A 22,407-nucleotide genomic window follows, 5' to 3' on the forward strand; every position below is an offset into this window, starting at 1 on the left:
GAAGCAGAGGTTTCGGAAGAAGTTCCAATGGACATGGAAGAGAGAGATTGGGATGAGCAGGTTGAACTGATGGCCTGGAGGGATGGTAGTCTAGGAAACCATAAAGCCACAGACTTTTTTGCTATGCTAGTTAAACAAATTATCCAAAACAGAAGCTTTCGTTGCCTCACGTTCTGCGTCAAAAATATTGAGTTACTTTATGCAAGTTAAAACACACTGTCTCTCTGCTTCTAAGAAATATTGTGGCTTGGTTTGTACTTTAAAAAAAAAGTGTCTGTGCTTTCTCATTAATATAAAATATTAGGCTTAAGATATATTTAGCTAGTTTTCTTCAGATGCCACAAATCAAATTTGGCAACAATGATCAGCCAAGAGTAGTTTTTAGGCAAGAAATTTTAAAGCATGCTAGTTTTGTATCTTGGCTTCAAGTCCATGAATTTGAAAGCTTTCAGTCAGTGGCATGTAAAATATTCAGCTCTCAATGCAGCTTGTCAGACTTTTAAGAAAGAGGTTGAATTGTGAACTTGAAGGATTGTTGTGAAGACAGAAGATTAGACCTTTTTATACGGTTTGGTACAGGGATGCTCTGCAGGGGCATTTGGTCCACAGCATAATCTGTACCTCGAAATAGTTTGAACTGAGATGTCTGGAATATGGCTGCATTTGGCCATTTTTGTTTGGTGTCCAGGCAGTCTACACAGATTTCTTTACCATGTTCATTAACCTCTCCTGCAGAGTTAAGCAGAGTGCTTACCAAGCTAAATGCTAGATAGCTGAATGTAGACAGTTTGGATGTGCTGTGGGATGAAGAAGAATGGAATGCGTAAGAGATAGATGTGGAAGGGACGAGTGTCTGACATTCCGATGCAGCCAGGTGTTACCTGTGGCTTTTGCAAGTAAGACATTCTGCAAACAGGAAGGCACCTCTTTGGAAAGCCACCTTCAGTCTGACAGGAGCAATTAGGTTGGCTGCAGCATCGTGGACACAAGGCATGATTGTTTCTAGTGCCAGCTCGTCTGCTCTTGGGTGATAACACAAGCTTTGCTCTAATCAGAGACACTTGAATGTGTCAGAGCTTTGTTTCCCTGCACTTGCATTTTTTAGCTTCAGTGCACTGTTGCATTTGAGCTAGCTCTAAGGGAGTTCCAGAATAGCATTGCATCCAATTTCCTCTCCTAGAACAGGATGATTAGGGAGAACAACACATACGTGTTTCTTGTTTTCCAGGAGTCTTTTTGAATCTTAGAGTGCTCTGGAGTTATATCAGAACTAATAACCACTCTCATGGATCAAAAGCTTTATTCCTTAAGATTATTGTGAGTGCATCTGTTACTAATGCTTTAGGTGAGGTTATGCATGTGCTTTTGAAGCCACTTTCCTGTTCTCCCTGCTTTGTTTTCTCTTCCCATGGCAGAGTAGTCTCAGAGTTAATGAGGTTTTCAGATTAAGATAAGATGAAAGTTGCACTCTAGTTCCAAATGGTTATTCAGCTCAAGGAAGCAGGCTGGGACAAGTGCAGGCAAAACCTCAGCAGTGTATGTAGTGTGGACATCACTCTGACCCAGCAGCATCAGCATTAGCTCTTTTGTCCTACCAGTTCACTCCTGTTGGTCAGGACAGTCTGTGTTGGGTTCTTTTATTACGTGGATTTTTTTTTTTTTTCATTTCCTGGTTTATTTAGACCTTACCTCCTGGTATCAGTGGTTTTGTAGTGTGCCTAGCACAGCAGTACCCTAATTCGTTGTGGTTTTTTATTCCAATTCATCATGAGCAAATAAATACTGCATTTAGAAAGATAGCCTTCTGGTGTGATTTTGCAGGAAGATTATTTTTGTCCAATTACTTATATATAGTACAGGTAAACTGTGAATGTAAAAGTGTGATGCATGCCTATATGAAACAGGGAAGGCCAATTTATCTTTATCAGCCATTGTGAAATGGAGGGTTCTGTACCATTGCTGTGCCTTACCTTTCATCTGTGCTTCCTTTCCTCCTTATCTTGAATGTAATTCTGAACTAACGGGATTCAAGAATGTGTTACTGCAAAGAAATCACCCTTGTTAGAAATACTAAGATCTGCACACACTAACTCTGCAGTTATGGATACCTTTTGATGGCTGTTCTTACCTAAGGGTAGGAAGTCCTGCGTTTTTTTTCACCAATTCCATCCTGTCTCTTTGTTTTAACCTGGCATTTACCATGTTTATACTGTGCACGTAGAAAGAGAAGATTTTTTTTGTGGCTATTTTTTAAACACAAGTTCGTTCCTGATGGTTCATGATGGTTTAGACCTATGTCTTGACAATTCTTCTGAAGTAATTTCCATTCATTCAGGAAGTGAATAAAGCTATGTATCAAGGTGCTCTGAATTTTGCTGAATGAAAGTATAGTTTCTTTATAAGCCTGCATAGGAAAAAATCCAGTTTTGGTTTTTATCAGGGAATGACATTTCATTGGTTTAAAAAGACATTCCAGAAGTTTTGCCAGCTTTTGTTGGCTGTACTTTCTCATAATTCTGGGTTCATAGAAAAGTAAAGCCAACCCTTTTAACAAAGACAGAGGTATGACTATTTTTATGAGAATCTGCCTTGTCTGAGAAGCCACCTTCTTTAAGCACTGGTGGCAGTTAGAGAATTTCTGAAGCGCTGGAGCTGCCCCTTGTAACTTTCCTCTGTTCCTGCAGCTTTTCCAAAGAAAAATCCTTGCACAGCCATTTTTGTGTTAAAATATTCAGAGCATTTCTGTTTCATAGCAGGAAATAGCAAATTTAAACCAACCTCGGTACTCCAAACAGTAGAACGTCTTTCGCATTAATAGTTCTGTGGTTAGAAATTATATATGACGGTTTTGTCTAATGAGAATGTAGCAGTTGTATCATATTAGTAATGAAGCGATGGAGAGTGCAGCAAAATCTTCGAGGAAAGAAGCTGGAATTAAGACATGCATTACTAAGACTGTAAATTTAGGTACTCAGTGCTTAGAGGAAAACACAGCTTGTATGTTGTGGCATGGTAGCTTGTAACAACGAAGGCGATGCATTTTTGATTTGTTTCGGTTTTTCTTTTCTTTGAGAATGCTGTGTTACAGTCTGGTGTTATGCCTTCTGTCTGACCTGTCATGAATTACCATTTGTTTCAGTTCTAAGATAAGTTATAGTGGCATAAAATCCCTGTGAACTAGGGCAGAAAAATAGTGACTTGAGACATTTTATCATATACTCCCAGTAGCATCTGGATAGCTGGTAGTGTGCTCCCCCTTCCCTGAGTATGTCTGTTTTACACAGCACAGAAGTTGGACTGAACCTGAGAAGTGTCTGGGATTTCCCAACAAGTTGCAGGTTTATTTGATTTTTATTTGGTAGTAGCAGAAGTTCTCTTCCATGTACTCTTAGAGAGGACATGTTCTAATGGGTTACAGATCCTTTTTGTCTCTTCTCTGCAGTGTGGTTCCTTCAGCCTGTTTCCTAAATGGGAAACCATTTCACCCCATGTGGCTTTAATTTGCTGTTGCTTCTGGGACCTCTAACTTACATGTTGTGGAGGTTGGAAGGCATATACTGAAAGTACTGCAAGATCATTTTGTGCTTTCAGTTCTTTCCCCTTCCAAACAAACAAGAAGAGGCTCACTCAAAACTTGTAATAGTGAGTTTATGACTTGTGTATGCATCATTTTCTGAGTGCTGAACCTGAGCCACTGGTCTCTGATTTACAGAAGTCTCTGCTCAAGGTAGTAGCAACTCTGCTCAGAATATACATGCAATTATATAAGAATATGTAATCAAATCCTACCTCTAGATCAGTTGCTCAAAAGAAGTGGATGCTCTGGTCTAAATCAATCTACACAAATTCTCCACTCTGAAAAAGAAAGAATACTGCAATCACAATTTCCTGGGATCTTTCTGAGAGAATTCTAGAAGGCACTCAGTTATGTTGTAAACATGTGAGAGGTGAAAAATTAGTTCGTTTCCAGAGAGAAGTCTATTGTTTGTCTGCCGTCGCTAAGTGAGCAACTGTTCTGTGGCATGGTTGAAACAAAGACCCTGGGGAAATCCGTGATCATTTAATGAAAGATTTTTACCTAGATAGAATAAATGCAGGAAAATCTCGTGAAGATTGCAGTCTTGACTTTTGAGCACTTTTATGGCAATCCAAGTGTCATCTTTTTAACATGTTAATATTTACTTAAGAGTTCCTCTCTTGGTTTCCTTAACAGCATTAACCTATGCTCTGTTAAACATTTGCTTACTGAAATAAGTGTCATCTGTAAGGCTTGTAGCAGTTCTGTCAGTAAGAAATTTTATTCCAATCTAATAAACCTGTTCTAGTAAAATTTTCCAGTGTAAAGAATTTCTTGATATTTACTTGTCTTGTGGTTTTAGTTACAGAGAAGGATTTGTGTCATTTGTATAATCTCTAATTTTTTTAATGCATTTCCAGTCCTCCTGTTCGACGTCAGAGAACAAGGAGAGATCGTTTGTCTAGACATAATTCTGTTAGCCAGGATGAAAACTATCACCATCTCTCCTATGGACAGCAGCAAGCAATAGAAGAGCCCCGAGCCTTTCGCCCACCGAATGTATCTCCTCGTATGTTGCACCCAGCTGCTCACCCACCACAGCAGAATGCAGTGATGGTTGACATTCATGATCAGGTAAAATTTTTAGAGTACTAACAGAAGGCTGATGGAGATGTGGGGTTTGGTTTTGTGGGTTTTTTTCCCAAAAATCTTCAAGATCTCTCACCTCCCCAAATTAGTTGCTGATGAAAGTCACAGAGAACTAAATTCTATTTGCCTTCTTATGAAGTGTTTTTTTCTTTTGTGTATGAAGCATTGCAGTAGGCAGTGGAAAACAAACAGAAAGGAGGTTCACACATTCAGTAAAGATTGATATTTAACAATTTGTCAGTGTGTTTATTGGCCTATTTCTGTAGGTCTTTGTCTCAAACCTTTGAAATGCAGTTTTGTTTCGCTTTTGTAGTTAATCTGTTGTGATAAAGATGTGATATGATACTTATTAATAATGTATTCCATTTCACATGAAATACCTTACCTTAGCATAGGAGTCATTAAACAGTTAAAATATGTCATTTAGAAGTAGAATTTGCAATGCCTGTAATTGGTTGCCTGCGTAACAGCGGAACTCACGATAGTGCTGTTGTGTAACTGAATTAGTCATCCAAACCTAATCAACTCCTCCTTAAATTTCATGAAAAAATTGTATATGTGATTGGTCCAGGAAGTAAGTAATTCCTCTCTGTGACAGCAGTTTGTATATAATCCTGTAACTGAGGACCTGTAAAAGTGGTTTTGGGCCCCTCTCTGCAAGAAGGACATGAGATGATGGAGCATGTCCAAAGAAGAGCAGCAGAGCTGGTGAAGGGTCTGGAGCACAGGTTATATGAGGAGCAGCTGAGGGAGCTGAGGGTGGTTAGCCTGGAGAAAATGAGGCCCTGGGAGGACCTTACCAATCTCTAAAACTACCTGAAAGGAGGTTGTAGCTAGGTGGGGGTTGATCTCCCAAGCAGCAAGTGACAGGACCAGGCGAAATTGCAGCAGGTTGCACTGGGGTGGTTTAGATTGGATATTAGGAAAAATTTCTTCACTGAAAGGGTTGTCAAGCATTGGAACACTCTGCCTAGGGAAGTGGTGCAGTCACCATACCTAGAGGTATTTAAAAGACACATAGATGTGGCACTTAGGAAGATGATTTAGGGATGGACTTGGCAGTGCTGGGTTGACAGTTGGACTTGATCTTAAGGGTCTTTTCTGGCCTAAATGATTCTGTGATTCTGTTGAGGTAACTTCTGTTGGTTTTTGTTAAATTAACAGGCTGCAGCACAAGTAAATTAGTTACTACATAGTCATGAAGTGAGAAATAGGCCTGGTTATCTGGATGTCCACTTCTCAAACTGCATGTGTGTGGAATGCAGCTGTCACATCCCTGCTTAAGAACTGGTTTGCTTTCAGTGCAGCGCATACCACTGGTGTGTCATATTATGTGTGCAGGTTCTCAGCAGCAAAGTATTTGCTTTTGGGACCAAGTGCAAGGATGGAAGCCAGTGCCAGTCTAGCTACCTAACAAACTTACATTCTGAGCAATTCTACTTCTGCAGCATCTCAAAGATTCAGTGATACTTTCCACTTGAGGAACATAATTGAGAGATCATTTTTTAGTAGTATTTTTGTGACCAATAAACATTTCATGATCACACCCAGCAATGCACTGTATGCCCAACTTTTGTAGCAGGGGCAGAACTGGGTAAAAGTCAGTGTCTCTCCTGAGGCTGGTTTCTGTCATAAGTGATATACAGGTTGAGTATATCAGTTCAGTGATCTGTGTTCTGATTTGGTCTGTGTGCCTGACTGTACACTGCCAGTTTAATAGTTTAGCTCTCTTTACTCATTCTCACCTTCCTAATGAGCTGTTCTTGTTTAAACCAGCAGGTTTCCTTTTAGCAGATCATGAAGGAAGAGAGAGCTTTGAAATAATTTCAGTTAATCTGTGCTTCCTAAGGCTTAAGCCTTTTCAATGTTATTAGACCATGAGAGATTTCTTGTTTAGTTTAAAAAAAAACCACAAAACCAACAACAAAATAGAACAAGCAAAAAAAAAAACAACAAACCCAACACAGAAAACAACCCACATGGCTTGTAAGTGCAGAATACCTTTGGATCTTAGTTTGATGATTAAATTTTAGGGCATGTGACTAGCTAGAAAACTGGGTTACATGGGTCTGTTTCCTAATATAAATTTGGATAGTTAGGGTCTGCTGCCTTATAGTCATGTTAACTTTTCCTTTTCAGCTGTCCAGTTAGCTGTTCTGTTACACTTAACTTGGGAGTTTAGCTTCAATATTGGCCTGAGAGTGAATCAAGAAATTGGTCTCTTTAAAAGAAAGAAAATGTGCAAAATTGTTTTTTTAACACAAGTCTCTGAGTTAACATTGAATCACTCCCTTCAGAAATGAGAAAATTCTTGAACTACTTGTAGATTAGCTTTTATGTGGGAGTTACTGCCTTATTTCTTAACAATTAACCTGGGGGAGAGCTGAGAGACCTAATAGTCTGAGGTGCTTCTGAGTGACTAAGGTACCTTTGAAGTTTTAACATTTTAAGCTGAGAGATTCCTCTTAGTTTTGCCCAGAAACTTGTGATCAGTAAATAACATTCCATTGATAAAAATATTTTAATGAACAGAAATTACAACCATGTACCTCCTTTTACACTTTCGTTGTGAATATATTATTTTTCACATACATTTGTAAAAGCTTGTTATCTTACTCCCTGTGCTGTTGAGACTTTGTAGTAAGTTATTAAATTCTTTTTTTTTTTTCCCTTTTGCTGCAGATCCATCAGGGCACAGTTCCTGTTTCATACACAGTGACAACTGTGGCTCCACATGGGATACCACTTTGCACAGGCCAGCACATTCCAGCCTGCAGCGCTCAGCAGGTCCCAGGGTGCTCAGTGGTTTTCAGTGGCCAGCACCTTCCAGTTTGCAGTGTGCCTCCCCCAGTAAGTGGGTCTCTGTAACTACACCAGCTTCAATCTGTCATAGAAGTGGCACCTTGGAGCTTTAGTGTCTGTGTGGCTTTAATTCTGTTGGAAATATCCTTTTTTTTTGTTTTTCCTGTGCTAAATTGAAGTGGGATAGTAGTGTGGGCTTTAGACCTGATAAACATATGGTAGTTACCTACTGTCTGTATAGAGTATGACTATTTATAGTAGTAGAGTCCTGATGGGTTTTAATTCAAACCTAAAGCTGGTTTATGAACTAACTTACATCAGCAGCTATTCAACCTACTTTCCTGTAGTAAGAAGAAGGTTTCTAAGGCTTTAGTCTGGCAGGTCATCTAGGGAAAAAATCTTACTCTGTGGAGACCTTGTTCAGGGATGGTTATATGCAAAAAGGTCTGATATTCCAAGGTTAGTTTTCTTCTGAGAAGTAGTAAAATCCTGAAAGATCACTACAAGTTGAAAAGGGCTCTTTTGTCTGAAAATACTCTCATTATAGTAATAAAAATACTCATCAGTAAGGATGTCTGCCTGCGCCTTGCTGGGAGTAAAATTAAGTACCTTGACTGGCCAGTTTACCAACTTTGAATTTGAAAGAATTTGAACTGTTTTCTCACAAACTTTTATGTGTCAGCTCAGAGTTACCACTTTCCAGGTCATAGCATTCTGATGGAAATTTCACCATTAAGTGTTAACAGGCACCAGAGCCTGTTTCCCCTCATTTTTTCTTGTATAAATCTGTAATATCATACATAAATACTATATAGAGTGTCCAGTGAATGTTTATAATGTTGTTATAATGTTGGTCTCTGCCAGCTGTGCATTTGCCAGCAGTGTGTAACTTAGCTTTTCCTGTTGTGCATTCTGTGACCTGAGGACATGAACGAGCTTATGTGGCACTGAAACAAAACCCGTGATGTGACCACCTGTTTCTTTTAGCTGCTTATTGATGAGTACATTTATCATGTCCAGGTGCCATTTGTTTGGACTGAATGTACAACAGTTAGTCAAGTGTGTTGAGAGAATGGATCCAATACAAGTGACTATAAAAAAATTAAGATTGAGTTTCTGTAGCATCAGCAGGCAGACTTTATGCTTTCTTCTCTTAGGTCACAAAACTAAGGAATAGTTTAAGTTAGGAGGGTCTGTGGAGGTCATCTTGTGGTCACCTGCTAAAAGCAGTATTTCTTTCCAAGTATGGAGATTTCATAACCCCTCTAAGCTTTCACTCCAGTGTTTGACTGTCCTCATGGTGAAGAATTTCTTCTGTATATCTGATTGAATTTTCTTTCTGAATTTTCTTTGTTGCATCTTGGTCCCATTGATCCTTGTCCTTTCCTTTTGCGCCTTGAGGAGAACTCAGGTACTTTCTGTCCACTCTTATGAAACAGTTGCAGACAGTATTAAGGGTTTTGCTTAGTTTTTGCTTTTTAAAGCAGAACAAGTCCAGTTCTACCACTTTTTCATTTATGCAGTGTGCTCCAAGCTCCTGGTCATCATGTTGTCATTGTTTTTTTTGTAACTGAGGCACCCAAAACTGCACACAGGACTTGAGATTGGTGTCTCAAGTTCTGAATGGAGGAGCAGAATCACTTCACTCGTTTTACTAGTTGCATTCTTACCAATGCAGCCCAGCATACCATAGACCTCCACAATGCAGGAGAACATTGTGGGTATTGTCTACTCCTAATTGACGTGCCCACCAGAACCCCACTTTTTTTTCTGCAAATCTGACTGCAGTCAGTTAGTCTCGAAGAGTTCCTGCTCCGTGGAGTTATTCTTTCCCAGTGCCGGTCTTCCCATTTGCCTTTGCACTTCACATAGTTCCTGTCAGCCAGTTTCTCCAGCCTATAACTCTACATCTGAGAGGTAGCTCGTGCCCTCCAGAATGTGAGCTTGCTCACCAGCTTCATCTGTGAACTTCCTTTCGCTATTTTCACAATATTTGTCTCTCACACTGCATATGTAGCTATAAAATAAAAAATTGTCAGTTAGTAAATACCTTTATCAATTTTAGAAGTTCTTCAGAGGGACAGGATGGCATCCAGAAGGACCTGGACAAGCTCAGGAAGTGAGCCCATGGGAATCCCATGTGGCTTAACAAGACCAGGTTCGGGGTGCTGCTCTTGGGACAACCCCCAGTGTCAGCGCAGGCTGGGGATGAACAGATGGAGAGCAGCCCAGGCGAGAAGGACTTTGGGTGCTGGTGGGTGAGAGGCTGGACATGACCCAGCAATGGGCACTTGCAGCCCAGAAAGCCAGTTGTATCCTGGGCTGCATCCAAAACAGCGTGGCCAGCAGGGAAAGGGAGGGGATTCTGCCCCTCTACTCTGGTGAGACCCCACCTAGAACACTACATCCATCTCTGGGGTCCTCAGCACAGGAAGGACATGGACCTGTTGGAGTGTGTCCAGAAAAGGGCCACTAAGTTGATCACAAGGGCTGGAGCACCTCTCCTGTGAGGAAATGCTGAGAGGATTGGGATTGTTCAACCTGGAAAAGAGAAGGCTTTGAGGTGCCCTAGTTCCAGGGCACCTACAAGGAAGCCTACAGGAAAGGTGGAGAGAGAGAGACTGTAGAAGTGCATGTACTTACAGGAGGAATGGCTTCAAACTGAAAGAGAGTAACTTTAGATGAGATATTAGGAAGAAATTCTGAGCTGTGAGGGTGGTGAGGCGCTGGCACAGGTTGCCCAGAGAAGTTACAGTTGTCCCATCCCTGGAAATGTTCAAGTCCAGGTTGGACAGGGCTCTGAGCAACTTGATCTAGTAAAAATTGTCCCTGCTTATGGCAGGGAAGTTGGAATGAGATGAACTTTAAGGTCCTGTCCGACTCAGGCCTTTCTATGATATGTTCAAACAGCAGAAGTTTTTCAAAAGCCCTAATGAATAAACAGGTAATTTTTATTTCTTCCTACTTCAGAGTTAGTATGGCCTCATTTACTCTAACTTTAAAAAGTGACACGGACATAGCATAGATCATTCCAAACATATATATTGGAGCTATGGTAATCTTTACCATACAGAATTTTGGGATTAAACCTATTCTGATGTTTCTCAAAGAACCTCCTGTTTTAAACAACAGTCTGTGATGTTCTACATGCAAATTTATCTCCAACTATTTCAGAAGACAGTAAAAATTTATTGTAACAATGGAAACACTTGTCTGTGGGTATTCCTATTTTAGAAAAATGAGGTAATAACTGAAGGTAAAGAATAGTCAGCACTTAAAGAAAAATAGTAGTCAGATCAAATTAATCTGCTACTGTTTCAGTACTTGTGAAGATTTATGTTTGGTCATGATCACAGTAAATTGAGATGATAGTTCCACCTCCACTACTGTAATCAGATTTTAAACTAGTTCCTTTTACCATTTTATGCCCTTATAGTCAATTGGTACAATATATGCTACGTGACATGACTAATAAGAAAAAAAAGCGAGAGATCAGAACTGGATCAACTTTCTTTGTAAGATTTGATAACAGATATCTTCATTAATTGCTCTTTTAATTGCCAGAAATGTAACAGAAATGCCTGACATTCTGATGATAGATCAAAAGCAAAAAAAAAAGAGAATGCAGGTTTCTTGCTTCTTCATATCTGAAGGTGGAAGTAAAACTGAACACTTTCATGAAGTACATTCCTCTTGCCCTTCAGTGCCTTCACCACTGTAGTGTTCAAACTTTTGTGCCCAAAGCTGCTTTTGGGCACAAATTCCTTTTTTGTCAATTTTGACAATTCCTTTTTGTCAGGAATTTAAAGGAGGAGAGAAAAAGGGCTCTTTTGCACAGTAGTTGTCACTGAGGGAGCTACCTTTACAGGCAAGGACTCACCTCGAAGTGCAGAACTGAGCAGACCATAAGAATTATTCATAATATATGAGGCAACAGAGGGTTTTAGGCACAGTCTGGCAGCTGAGAGTCCCTCTGCTGCATCTAGAGCTTAAAGTGGTTGCAATGCCATTGCTCTGGCATGTTGTTTTGATGGTAATATGTGGCAAAAATAAAATGAACTAGGATAAATGTATCTGCTCGTCACTTAGGAGGATGTCTAATCCTGGAGTATTGAAAATCCTAGCTCCCAGTGACCTTATGAGCACCTAGCAGATGTCAACTATGGTGCTTCTAGAGCCTGTTCTGTGCTAATCACTGTTCCTTGTGTATTTGAATGAGTTATTATTTATGTGTATTTTGAAGGCTTTTCCAAGGAGGTAAAAGAACTGTTTAGTGATATCTTTCCATAATAAATACATAGAATGTAGAATGTTGTGTAGGGGATGTCTGTGCTAGAGACAAAAATGTATTGTTTTCACTTTATTTCAGATGCTTCAGGCGTGCTCAGTCCAGCACCTACCTGTACCGTATGCAGCATTTCCACCCCTCATTTCTAGTGACCCATTCCTTTTGCATCCTCCTCATATATCTACACACCACCCTCCTCACTTGCCTCCTCCAGGACAATTCGTTCCTTTCCAAGCACAGCAGTCACGGTCGGTAAGTAATGCCTCTTACCCCACTCTCTGTAGAACTGATGGGGTGCATAGTACTGGTTGATACCTGGCTGAGGAACAGAAGGATTTTGTTTTAAGCCTGTAACTGCTTGATATAAAGATGACAAAGTACTTTTGAAGTTCATTGTTGCACTTTGGATTTCATCGTTGTCTGTGCTGTTTCTCCATAGGCTCTTACTTCTGTCAGAAAGATGGGTGTTTGCTTCACTGTCTGGTATTTCTTTCCCAGGAAGCAGAATAGAATCCAGTGGAGGTTGTGTAGCACAGTACATGTCTCAGAGAACAGCTTAGCAGAGAAAGGAGAAAGCACAGAATGTTACTTTCATTACATGTTTCTTTTGTATTACTTCTTGTTCAATTTTTTTAATTACTGGTGCTTTTCCTAGAATATTTTTTTCACACTTACAAAAGTTACTGATGCCATCTGCTTAAGCAGATGTGGCTTAGTGATAGGGACTGTGCAAACATGGGGAAATGTGATCCTGTTTTGGATTTAGGGGGAAATTAGGATTACCTTTCTGGCTTATGACTCTGTGTGGTTACCTGAGTACTGTGTCCCTTTGTTTGCCCCTCTGACTAGAAGGTGCAGATATTTCAGAAATGCAGAAATAGGAAATAGTTTCAATGTTACAAACAATGCTGAGACTTCTTCATGCCATGTCTCAGGTGTGGACAGGGTTGTAATCACTTTGTTACAATGCTGGGAGAAGAGCTACCATCATCGTAACAAAGTGGTTTCCAGTGGTAGCTATCTTTGTAAGACCTTTAGAAAATGTATGGATTTGGGTTTTAGCTTGAGTTGCTTACTTAAGTTATTGAGTGGGCTTGCCTGTTAACTTTCAGCTCTGGTGAAAAAAACTTGCATCGCAGTGGTTTAGGAATACCTTGTGTTTAAAGTTTGCTCTGCATAACAGGAAAACAGAACATTCCTTTGGCTCCACAAGGTGGCTTTCTTAGCTGAATGTCTTGAAATGGTAGATCTCAGTGTCATTCAGAGAGGTGTGTTTATGAAACTGATGGTTCCTGGTTGTTTCCTGGGTGCTTTTGAACCTGACTGATGTACTAGACTTGACTAGTTACAATCTGGAATCTCATGCTTCTGAAGCCTCAGGACTGCTTGTCTTGGTAAGACTGCTTGCATGATCCCCCCCTAGGAAAGCATCTGCTTGGTTACTGGATATCATTAGCTGTTTAATCAACTGGAGCCACCATGTTTCCACTTTTAAGTTTTTCTGGCACAATTTCAGTTCTCTTCTATGGTTGTTTATTTTTTTCTCTTGCATAGTTGTACAGTGAGAGCAGCCTGGCAAGAGGGAGAGCAAATATTTGTCCTGAAAAATGCAAGACACAGGAAATTACAGCCACTCCTGTATTTGCTAGATCGCATAAATACCTGGTCTATAAGCATGGCTAGCTGGAAAAGGTGAATTTATATCAAATGTGTAGTGTTGTCATTGCTTTTTGGGTAGTGTTAATGACCTAGGAATTGTTCACAGGGTTATTAAAAAACTGATCACAGCAGCACGGAATATACGTAGCTGGACTGCAGTTCTTTATTGGGGAAAAATTACATCTCTATTATTGCAACAAAGGCTATCTCTGGTTTCTTTTTAGCCACTTCAAAGAATAGAAAATGACGTAGAATTGCTTGGAGAACACCTTCCTGTAGGAGGTTTTACATACCCTCCCTCAGCCCATCCACCAACGTTGCCTCCCTCAGCTCCTCTTCAATTCTTAACGCACGATCCATTACACCAGGAGGTGTCATTTGGTGTAGTAAGTATTCTTTTCTATGCTACATTCTCATTCATACTGCGTTAACATTCTGGATCTTTATTCTGTAGTACGTTTTGTTGAAAAGTGGCACTTTATGCGGATGTGTTCCATTATTGGTGTAGCTGCATACTGTGGTATTTTCTTAAGTTTGTGTTTATCAAGTTAAGGGTAATTTGACAACCACCAGCAAATTATTTTTGATAACATCTGCAGAGTGTAGCAGCATTTACTTAGAAAACATTCCATGTTGTCACACAGTCCAGGACTTCTACAGCAGAAACTGATTAGTACAGTTTATAAAAGCTGTTGTGACCTTCAGCTAATTCTTCATCATAAGTCATATGTTGAGTTTCCACAAATCAGGAAGGCTAGAATGCTTTAAAAACAGTTCTTCTCTGCAAGCAGTTGTACAGAGAGCTTCCATAATCTAGACCACGCTATGTTTTAAAGGTAGCTATGTCACAAAGCTTGCTTTTGAGCCAGCTTCCTGGGCACCTACAGGCAGTTCATCTGCAGCAGCACAAAAAACTATTAAACCTGATGCAGGATAAAGTCTGTGTTGAATTTTTGTTGAATTGTGTACTTCTGTGGTGTTTCCTGTGGTGCTACCTCTAGGATCTTTGTGTTGTACTTCAGCCTGCAATTACATTAGTCTTGAAATGGGTGGGGTTGTTGTTGTTTGTGTGGGTTGCTTTTTTTAAAAATAAAAACCTTTCCTGCCTGTGTGATGCTCAAAGAAATAACTAGAAGTCAGGTAAAGGTGCTGAAATTTTTTAATGTTTGACTTGTGCATCAAGTTGACAGAGGTTTTAGAGGCTTAGAGGTTTATGGTTATTTAAAATTTAAATGAGAATGAAATTTCAGGCCCTGCAACTGCAGAATATACAGATAGCTTGCCTTAGTCTCCTTGATCGCAGAATCTAGTCAAATGCTTGCTGTGATCTTTATAAAGGTTCAAATAAGTTTCCAGCATTTAAAAAACTCTTCAGTTTTTTAATTAATCTGAAGGTGTACAGATTTTCAATTAAGTTTTCAGTCACCTGGAGTTGCTCTGGAGACGAAGACACTTAAAAGCTTCTGTAAACTGCTTGTATTTTATTCAGTATTCTTGTTGGATGAATTAGTCTAATCACAAACATTTTGGTTGGAGTGAGGCTTTCTTGATTTCCAAGTTCAGTTGTTAAAGTAGATAAGGAACGTAAAATTTTTTGCAGATTGTAGCATTTGTCCTCTCTGATGCTTCAGTACTGAGGAGTAGAATAAATATATATTACAAGTAATCATGTGGTCTTTTATACAGCAACCATAAAGCTTTATTTATATTAACATTATAATGGTATGGCTGCATTTCTGATTCTCTTTCATTCAGTGAACAAGACAGTTTCTAATTACATTTTTGGATTGCAGAATTGACAAAGCAGAAAAACTCATGTTGGATATGTCTAGTTTGAAACTTCCAAGCAAAAATACCTTGGCTCTTTCGCATTGGTGTTTGTATTCATATGTTAATGTTATGTTTGACCATGGCTACCTATTAAAAAAGTTTCCATTGTAAAATAAGAGGATTTTAGGTTAGTCATTGGTAGTGGTGGCCTTTTGTGCTTTCAGATTTCAAACATAGAAGAAGAAAAACATCTTACTAAAGACTTTGAGTGTTCTTTGTTTAAAACAAAAAAAGTTTCAAGGCCTTGAAATGTGAATTCAATAGGAGTGTACATGAACTTCAGTTGTAGAAAATACTAAAAAATTTTAACAAAACCAGGATGACAAAAAAACCCCTGATTTATCCATGGAAAGAAACCATTGAAGCTTTAGGCTTTGAATGTCTCTTCAGATGTGGTCCAGCTGCAGAAATTGTACTGGTTAAACTTTCCAAGTACACTTGAAAGGCTACAACACTGTAACGTAAATGTAAATATATACTACTACTTAAAAGGTGGGCTTTCTAAAAAAAAACCCAAAAATTAAAATTTGCTGTTTAAAGACAGATCTAAGGGCTTCTTTACTCAACCATTTTTGCACAGGCCTGCATAATAGCACCTGGGCTTTTATATTTACAAGAGAGTCAGCACTTCATGTCCTGTTTCCCAAACTATCCTGCATATAGACTAAAAACGCCAGAACTTGCAAGGATTTCTGTTGTATATTACCACTTTTTCACATGGAATGGTATGATTGTAGATTATAGATAGGAATAATTTCAAATTGAGGCTGAGGTTCTTTTGGATTTGAGCAGAGACTGGATTTTTTAAATAATACTTTATTAAAAGTGAATTTCAGTACTGAGGGAGGAGATCTTAAGAAGAGAAAATGTTGAATCACAGGCTCACACACTGGATGAGGTTGGAAGGGAACTCATCTGGTCCAACCCCCCTGCTCAAGCAGGAGGATTGAGCTGACTGCTCAGGACTATGTCCAGCCTGCTTTTGAGTATCTCCAAGAAAGGAGACTCCACCACCTACCTGGGCAACCTGTGCCAGTTCCCAGTCACCCTCATGGTAAAGAAGTGTTTCCTGATGTTCAGACGGAGCCTCCTGTGTTTCAGTCTGTGCCCAATGTCTCTGGTCCTGCCACTGGGCACCACTGAAAAGAGCCTGGCTCCGTCTTCTTTGCACCCTCCCTTCAGGTATTTGTATACTTTGATAAGATCCCCCTGAGCTTTGTCTTCTTCAGGCTGAACAATCCCAGCTCTCTCAGCCTTTTCTCACGCGTGAGATGCTTCAGTCCCCTCCTAGCGACCCTTTGTTGGACTCTCTCCAGTATGTCTGTGTCTGTCTTGTGGTGGGGAGCCCAGAACTGGACACAAGTTCCAGTTCCACAAGTTCCAGTTGAAGCTTATTTTCTTCTTTCTTGCAGCCTTACCCACCTTTTATGCCTCGAAGACTCACAGGGCGCAGCAGATACCGATCACAGCAGCCAATACCACCACACCCTTACCATCCCAGCCTATTACCTTATGTGCTGTAAGTGTAAAGTACATTTGCTTCCATATAGGCTATTAAGTCATGTGACTTTCAACAGGCATCTTGGCACTTTTTATGGTTGGTCTCTCTGCCAGAGACCAGGCACAGTTCACCTGTCTCAGAGGAAAACTTCCATTTCTGTGTAAATTTTTCAGCCTGTTTTGAATAGCATACACCCTTGAGCAAGGAAAAAATATAAGCAGACAGTTTTTGTCCAGTGTAGTTTTTCAGGTATTTTGAGGCACGACAACCTCTTTGTTTCTGAACTCTTCCTAAAATGTTGACCAAATTTTAAATCTTGGATCTGTGATACTCTTACAGAGACTTGGTTACACTGTAGGATCAAGTCATAGGAGTCTTCACTTAGAGAATAAATTAATTTGGTTTGGTTCTTAATTATGAAACAGAAGAGTGAGAGCTTTCTGTGACGTGTTCAGCCTTTATTGGCTGAACTGCTACTCTGTTACAGCTGTTAAATTTCTGTTCTGCCTCTTTAGCTGTTTTATAAAAGATGTGGGACAGTTAACATTCAGAAATTAGCTGTAGTGTGTTATGGCAGACTTTATGTGAGACAGTTTGGGTCTGTGACATGAAATTTATTAGTCTTCTATGTTCCGTTTTGGAAGTAAGTATGAAATGTTTGGAAAATGAAGATTAAGTTTCCGGTGGCAAAGTTGACATTGCCAAGGAAATAATCAAATACTGACATCAGATTTCTCTGTGCACAATGTCAGATGTGGCATGAAAATGGCACCAGAAATCTATTTCAGCAAAGTTGTTCAACTTTGCATCTTCCAGTCTGAGAGTAATGTCATAGCTTCTTGCCTCTCTGTAGAAGACACAATGTGGCACAGGAATTCCTGATGACTTCAGTGGGATTTTAGTATATTTTAGTGCTTTGAATTTTTGATTTCTGTGTGTGCGTTAAGTTTTGACCCATAGTATATCTTGGGGGGGTAAAAACACTTATTGAATATACAACTAGAAAAACATCTCATACTTATCTGAAGGATTCTGCTTTAACCAACATCACAGTGTGTGAGAAAGTGAATTTGTGCTTGACTTCAGTATGGAAGTTGGTCCAGTAGCAGATCCTGTCTATCTTCATTGTGTTTCAGGCTTACAAAAGTTGCAAGACTTTTGTATTGGAGAGCTAAGTGAACTTAGGGTTCTTTTTCTTTGATGGTATTTTATCCACTTAAAGAAATAAAACATATTTAAAACAAGAATGTCAATTTCTTTTTAGTTTTAACTCTCCATAGTCTGTGATAATTAAGAGATTAATTTTTGTAATAAAGCTGAGCTTGGTTGAAAATACCAAGTGAGACATGCATGCAACTGAAAAGTCAGCACTCCCAGTAACAAAAAGTGGCAGAATTAGCTTTTTCCTGTGACTCTTTCACTTCAAATGTCTGCTCTTGACTTCAAACATACCATTTTTACCAGTTTTGGTAACATGTTGATTTAAGAGACATCAATAAGGTAGCTTTACCTCTGCCAGATATTTCTGTGCTTTCCTTCAGCAAGATGCTGAACCTTATCCTTGTTTGCTCTCGTGGTAGATCAATGCTCCCAGTGCCACCTGCAGTTGGACCAGCTTTCAGCTTTGAGTTGGATGTGGAAGATGGAGAGGTAGAAAACTATGAGGTTGGTGTGTGAACTACAATTGCTTTTAAAGATATTAGCTCAAGCAGTAGATAAAATTTTATTATCTTTTGCTTTTAATCCTGGTTTTACCTTTTAAATAAATGTAATGACTGTGAAGATGGAATCAAAAAACATACTTTCAGATTTTTTTGTAATACTGGATATTAGAAGTGCTTAGCTTTCTTTCTTGTCTATTATGGTTTCCCAAAATCCACCTTTCCAGGCTAATAATCATTGAATTGTTCAGCTTTTATGCTTTACATGCTACTCTTCTCCTTTCAAATTTTAATTGATTTTAAATACCTAACAGAAGTGAAGCACTTTCAAAAGAACAGGGTAAGTCACTGGGTTTGTGTGTGTAACTTTCAGAATAGTGTTAATACAGCATAGTTTTAATCTCATAGGATTGATTAAGTGTAATGTTTATAGAACTACCTTACTCCCTGTTCTTCTTGGCCCTCAGAAGGGTGTGGTAATTCACATCTAGAGATTTAGAACCCTCTTAAATATCCTAGATAATTATGGGGCAGTTTCAACTGTTGTCTCTTTGCTGATTGATTCCATTTGATTTCTCTTCAGTCAGCCATCAACCCAACCCTGACTTTTGCATCTCTCTGCCTGTGTTCCCTTTAAGATCTCTGTATAGTTGGACATTTTTATTTTAACAATGAGCACTTCTGTAATAACGTCTGTGGTGGTTCAGAAGCAGCAATGTCTTCGGAGAATTTGAGCCCTAGGTTCAACAGTATAAGAACTCTGTGTAATCAGTACCATTTGCAACTTTCACAGGATCTTTTAACTTTTCTGTGCTTTGGTTTTCTGTCACATTTATTGTGATGTTTTGCCTAGGTCCCTTGTGAAGGAGTGTGAGTTACATATATGACAGACTGCCAGTTATGTGCATGAGAGGATTTTACTTGCAATGCTTGGTTTATAGAAAATTAAAAATTTAGCAGAAAAAAAAGCCCTTAAAGTTTGGTGGTATATATTTGTTGTCCAGGTTGAGGATAAAATCTCCATATTTTAATTCAGCTAGCCCAAGACATGGAGTGGAAATCAGAAACTTGTGTCCCATTAAATTGTTGATTTCTCTCACAAGACGAGACTCACATATTCTTAGGGAGGAAATCAGTTGACAATTTCTTTCTGGTTATCAGCACTGTTAATTTCATAACAGGGCGAGGGGATCCCTCAGAAGTAAATTTTTTACTGAGCTGTGCATGCAGCCATAGCACTAATTGGAAGTTGGGTTCTGGACGTTCTGAAATCCCAAAGATAATATCTTACATAATTACAAAAATGGTTAAGTTTTGAAAGACTTTCCATGGAGCTTGTATTGTATCAGAAAACTAAGGTTCTAAACATTTCTTGATAGGAGTGTGTTTTGTGCTACCAGCTGGGGTAGTGAGGTGTGATGGTAGCCCCAAATCTAGTGAAACCAGAGCCAGTGAATTTTTAAATGTCCAGTTTCCATGTTTTGCAGGCACTGCTGAATTTGGCAGAACGTCTGGGAGAAGCCAAACCACGGGGATTGACAAAAGCAGACATTGAACAGCTTCCATCCTACAGATTCAATCCAAACAATCACCAATCAGAGCAGACACTGTAAGTATATTGGTCTCTTTCAAAGGTCCATAATTTAGGTGGCTTGATTTTTATTTCTTTAACTTGCAGCCTCAGCTAGGTCAGAAAGGCTTTAACAGCAGTCATGTCAGTAAACTTTTTAAATTTTCTTTTTTTCTTGGTGTACTTTCCAGTACTGTTTATTCTTGCTTTAAAACTTCTTATCTAGTCTTGCATAATTTAGCTATGTTTCATTTAGTTCCTCAGCATTTAAAAAAATTAAATGGAAGTGTGGTGTTCTAGGTTCAGCAACTAAACATTAAAGTGACATTGTCAACTTGGACTTTAACTTCTGTTAAAATAGCTTCAAGTGTTGGAAGTTTGAAGTTCTCTTGGTAGAGCTTGGTCAGTGGTTTCAGAGTGCATCTGCTTATTTTTAAAACCCCTTAACTTACTGGGTTTGTAGGATCTGCACAATCAGGTGGAAAGGGCAGTATCAATATGAAGGTAGTTTAAGTGACTTAGTACCAAATGCTATCTAATATTTGAACTTCAGCATAAGGATTTTTCTCTGATCCGTCGGTTTCAGTGACCTTTGGTGTGACTTAAAAGCATCAGTAGGGAGAGATCTTTGCAGATTATTATTTCTACTATTTTAGATTTTGGTAAAACGTCTGTTCTGTTGTATTGGTTGCATCTGTGAACTCCCGTGAGCTGGAGCACTTGCTTTGTGATTTGAAAGCACAGTAACAAAAAAGAAACCCCGCCCACAAAACCCCACAGAGTCAGTTCTCAGTTTACATTGTTAGATACAGATCACTGTAGCTACTGAAGAAGTAAAATAACTACTGTGTCACAGTCATACCTGTAAGGTTTTGCATGGAATTATGTGTTTGTTGTTCTTACACAGTAGGTACAGTTGAACTTTGTTGTCTCTTTCAGATGTGTGGTGTGCATGTGTGATTTTGAGTCAAGGCAGCTACTTAGAGTCTTACCCTGTAACCACGAGTTCCATGCCAAGTGTGTTGATAAATGGCTGAAGGTAAGAAAAAATAATCCTATCTTATATGAAATTCATTAGTTAGTTTTGGGGGAGAGAGTGGAGGTATTTTGCTGCTCCACTTACATTTCATCTTGTTTTATGTTTCCAATACGTAGGCTAGAAATGCCAGTAGAGTGGAAGCACTGCCTAAGTAGGGTATTTTTCTAGTAATGGTTGAAGGTTGCTTCTGTATAATCTTTGGCACAAGGGAAAATGAATACGAGGAGAAGGATTTTCATTGACAGATCTTACTGTGTTTTCCATTCGTTTAGAACAATGACTGTGAATTTGAGTAATATGTGATATTAAGGAAGACTTGGAAAAAACGTAAATAATACAGAAAGTGTGATGTAGAGTTTCATGATGATGGTGGCTTTAACTGTTTTACATAGCTTGCCTAGCAAGGATGAGTACCAATACCTTTCCTTCCACATTTTGCTATTAATGTTAGTTTCTGGGGCAAATAAAATGTGTTAATGCGTGTACGTATATGTGTATGTGTATATACAGAAATTTAATATATGCAAATAGAAATTATAGTTTTACAATATTACATACCCATCCAAGAGAATTTGAGCAAAAAAGAAAGGCTCTAGAATCGGGACAGCCCAGTAAGAGCACAGATTAAATAGCAGCAATGCAGAAGATGTGAAGAACAAGAAATACAAGTAAGTAGATGATGATAGGCATTTCTACAGGGCTGCATTTAACCAGATCTACTGTCAACGAGGAATTGATTCCCATCTTGCCTCAGCTTTTTTCAGTATTTTATTCTATTCAGCTTTGACCTGTGTGTAGTTTGTTGCGTAGAACATTGGGAACTGCAATGATCCTATGTTGATATGGTCCCTAGGGAGTTCCAGATGATGTCAGTTGTTTTGGAAGAAGAAATTAAATGCCTTTATGACATCATAAAACTGGGAAAATACATATCTTAGGCATACACTAAAATATTCAGAGAAAGAAAAAATCAAGTTAATATTGACAGCATTCTTTTGGCTAACAAGATACCAAGAATAATGAGAAGGGCTTTAAAAAGTAGGATATGAAATTGCCCTTGGTAGGCTAGGTCTAAAGCTCCTACTAAATCTAGGGTCAGTAAATATTTCTACCACAGTGGTCATAACTTTCATTAGAACGGGTGTCCTTCAGTATCTGAATCCACATACATGCTCAAGAATCAGCAAGAGGAATCTAAACATCTGGTTGTTCTACTGTCAGGTTAAAAAGCTATGCACACACACCCGCTCCACATAATATTATCAATATATCTATGCTAGATGTATGCTGTTTTATTCACTAACTACAAATTAAGAGTAGATCACATATATATATGTATGTATATATATGTATGTATATATATGTATGTATATATATATGTATGTATATAT

General features: G+C 38.9%; 1 protein-coding gene across 3 annotated transcripts in view; it reads left to right on the forward strand.

Moving 5' to 3' along the window:
- RNF38 (ring finger protein 38) overlaps positions 1–22,407 on the forward strand; it is a 107,403-nt gene that overhangs the window by 77,801 nt on the left and 7,195 nt on the right. For all 3 annotated transcript variants that reach the window (XM_027653036.1, XM_027653037.1, XM_027653038.1), the window contains 8 exons: positions 4,438–4,651; positions 7,349–7,516; positions 11,838–12,008; positions 13,640–13,801; positions 16,658–16,764; positions 18,327–18,411; positions 19,895–20,016; positions 20,917–21,016. In XM_027653036.1, coding sequence (XP_027508837.1) covers positions 4,438–4,651; positions 7,349–7,516; positions 11,838–12,008; positions 13,640–13,801; positions 16,658–16,764; positions 18,327–18,411; positions 19,895–20,016; positions 20,917–21,016 — 1,129 coding nt within the window. The remainder of the gene's footprint in view (positions 1–4,437; positions 4,652–7,348; positions 7,517–11,837; positions 12,009–13,639; positions 13,802–16,657; positions 16,765–18,326; positions 18,412–19,894; positions 20,017–20,916; positions 21,017–22,407) is intronic.

Source organism: Corapipo altera, unplaced genomic scaffold (genome assembly GCF_003945725.1).
Source record: "Corapipo altera isolate COAL_440 unplaced genomic scaffold, ASM394572v1 61305, whole genome shotgun sequence".
In the NCBI taxonomy this organism is placed as follows: domain Eukaryota; kingdom Metazoa; phylum Chordata; class Aves; order Passeriformes; family Pipridae; genus Corapipo; species Corapipo altera.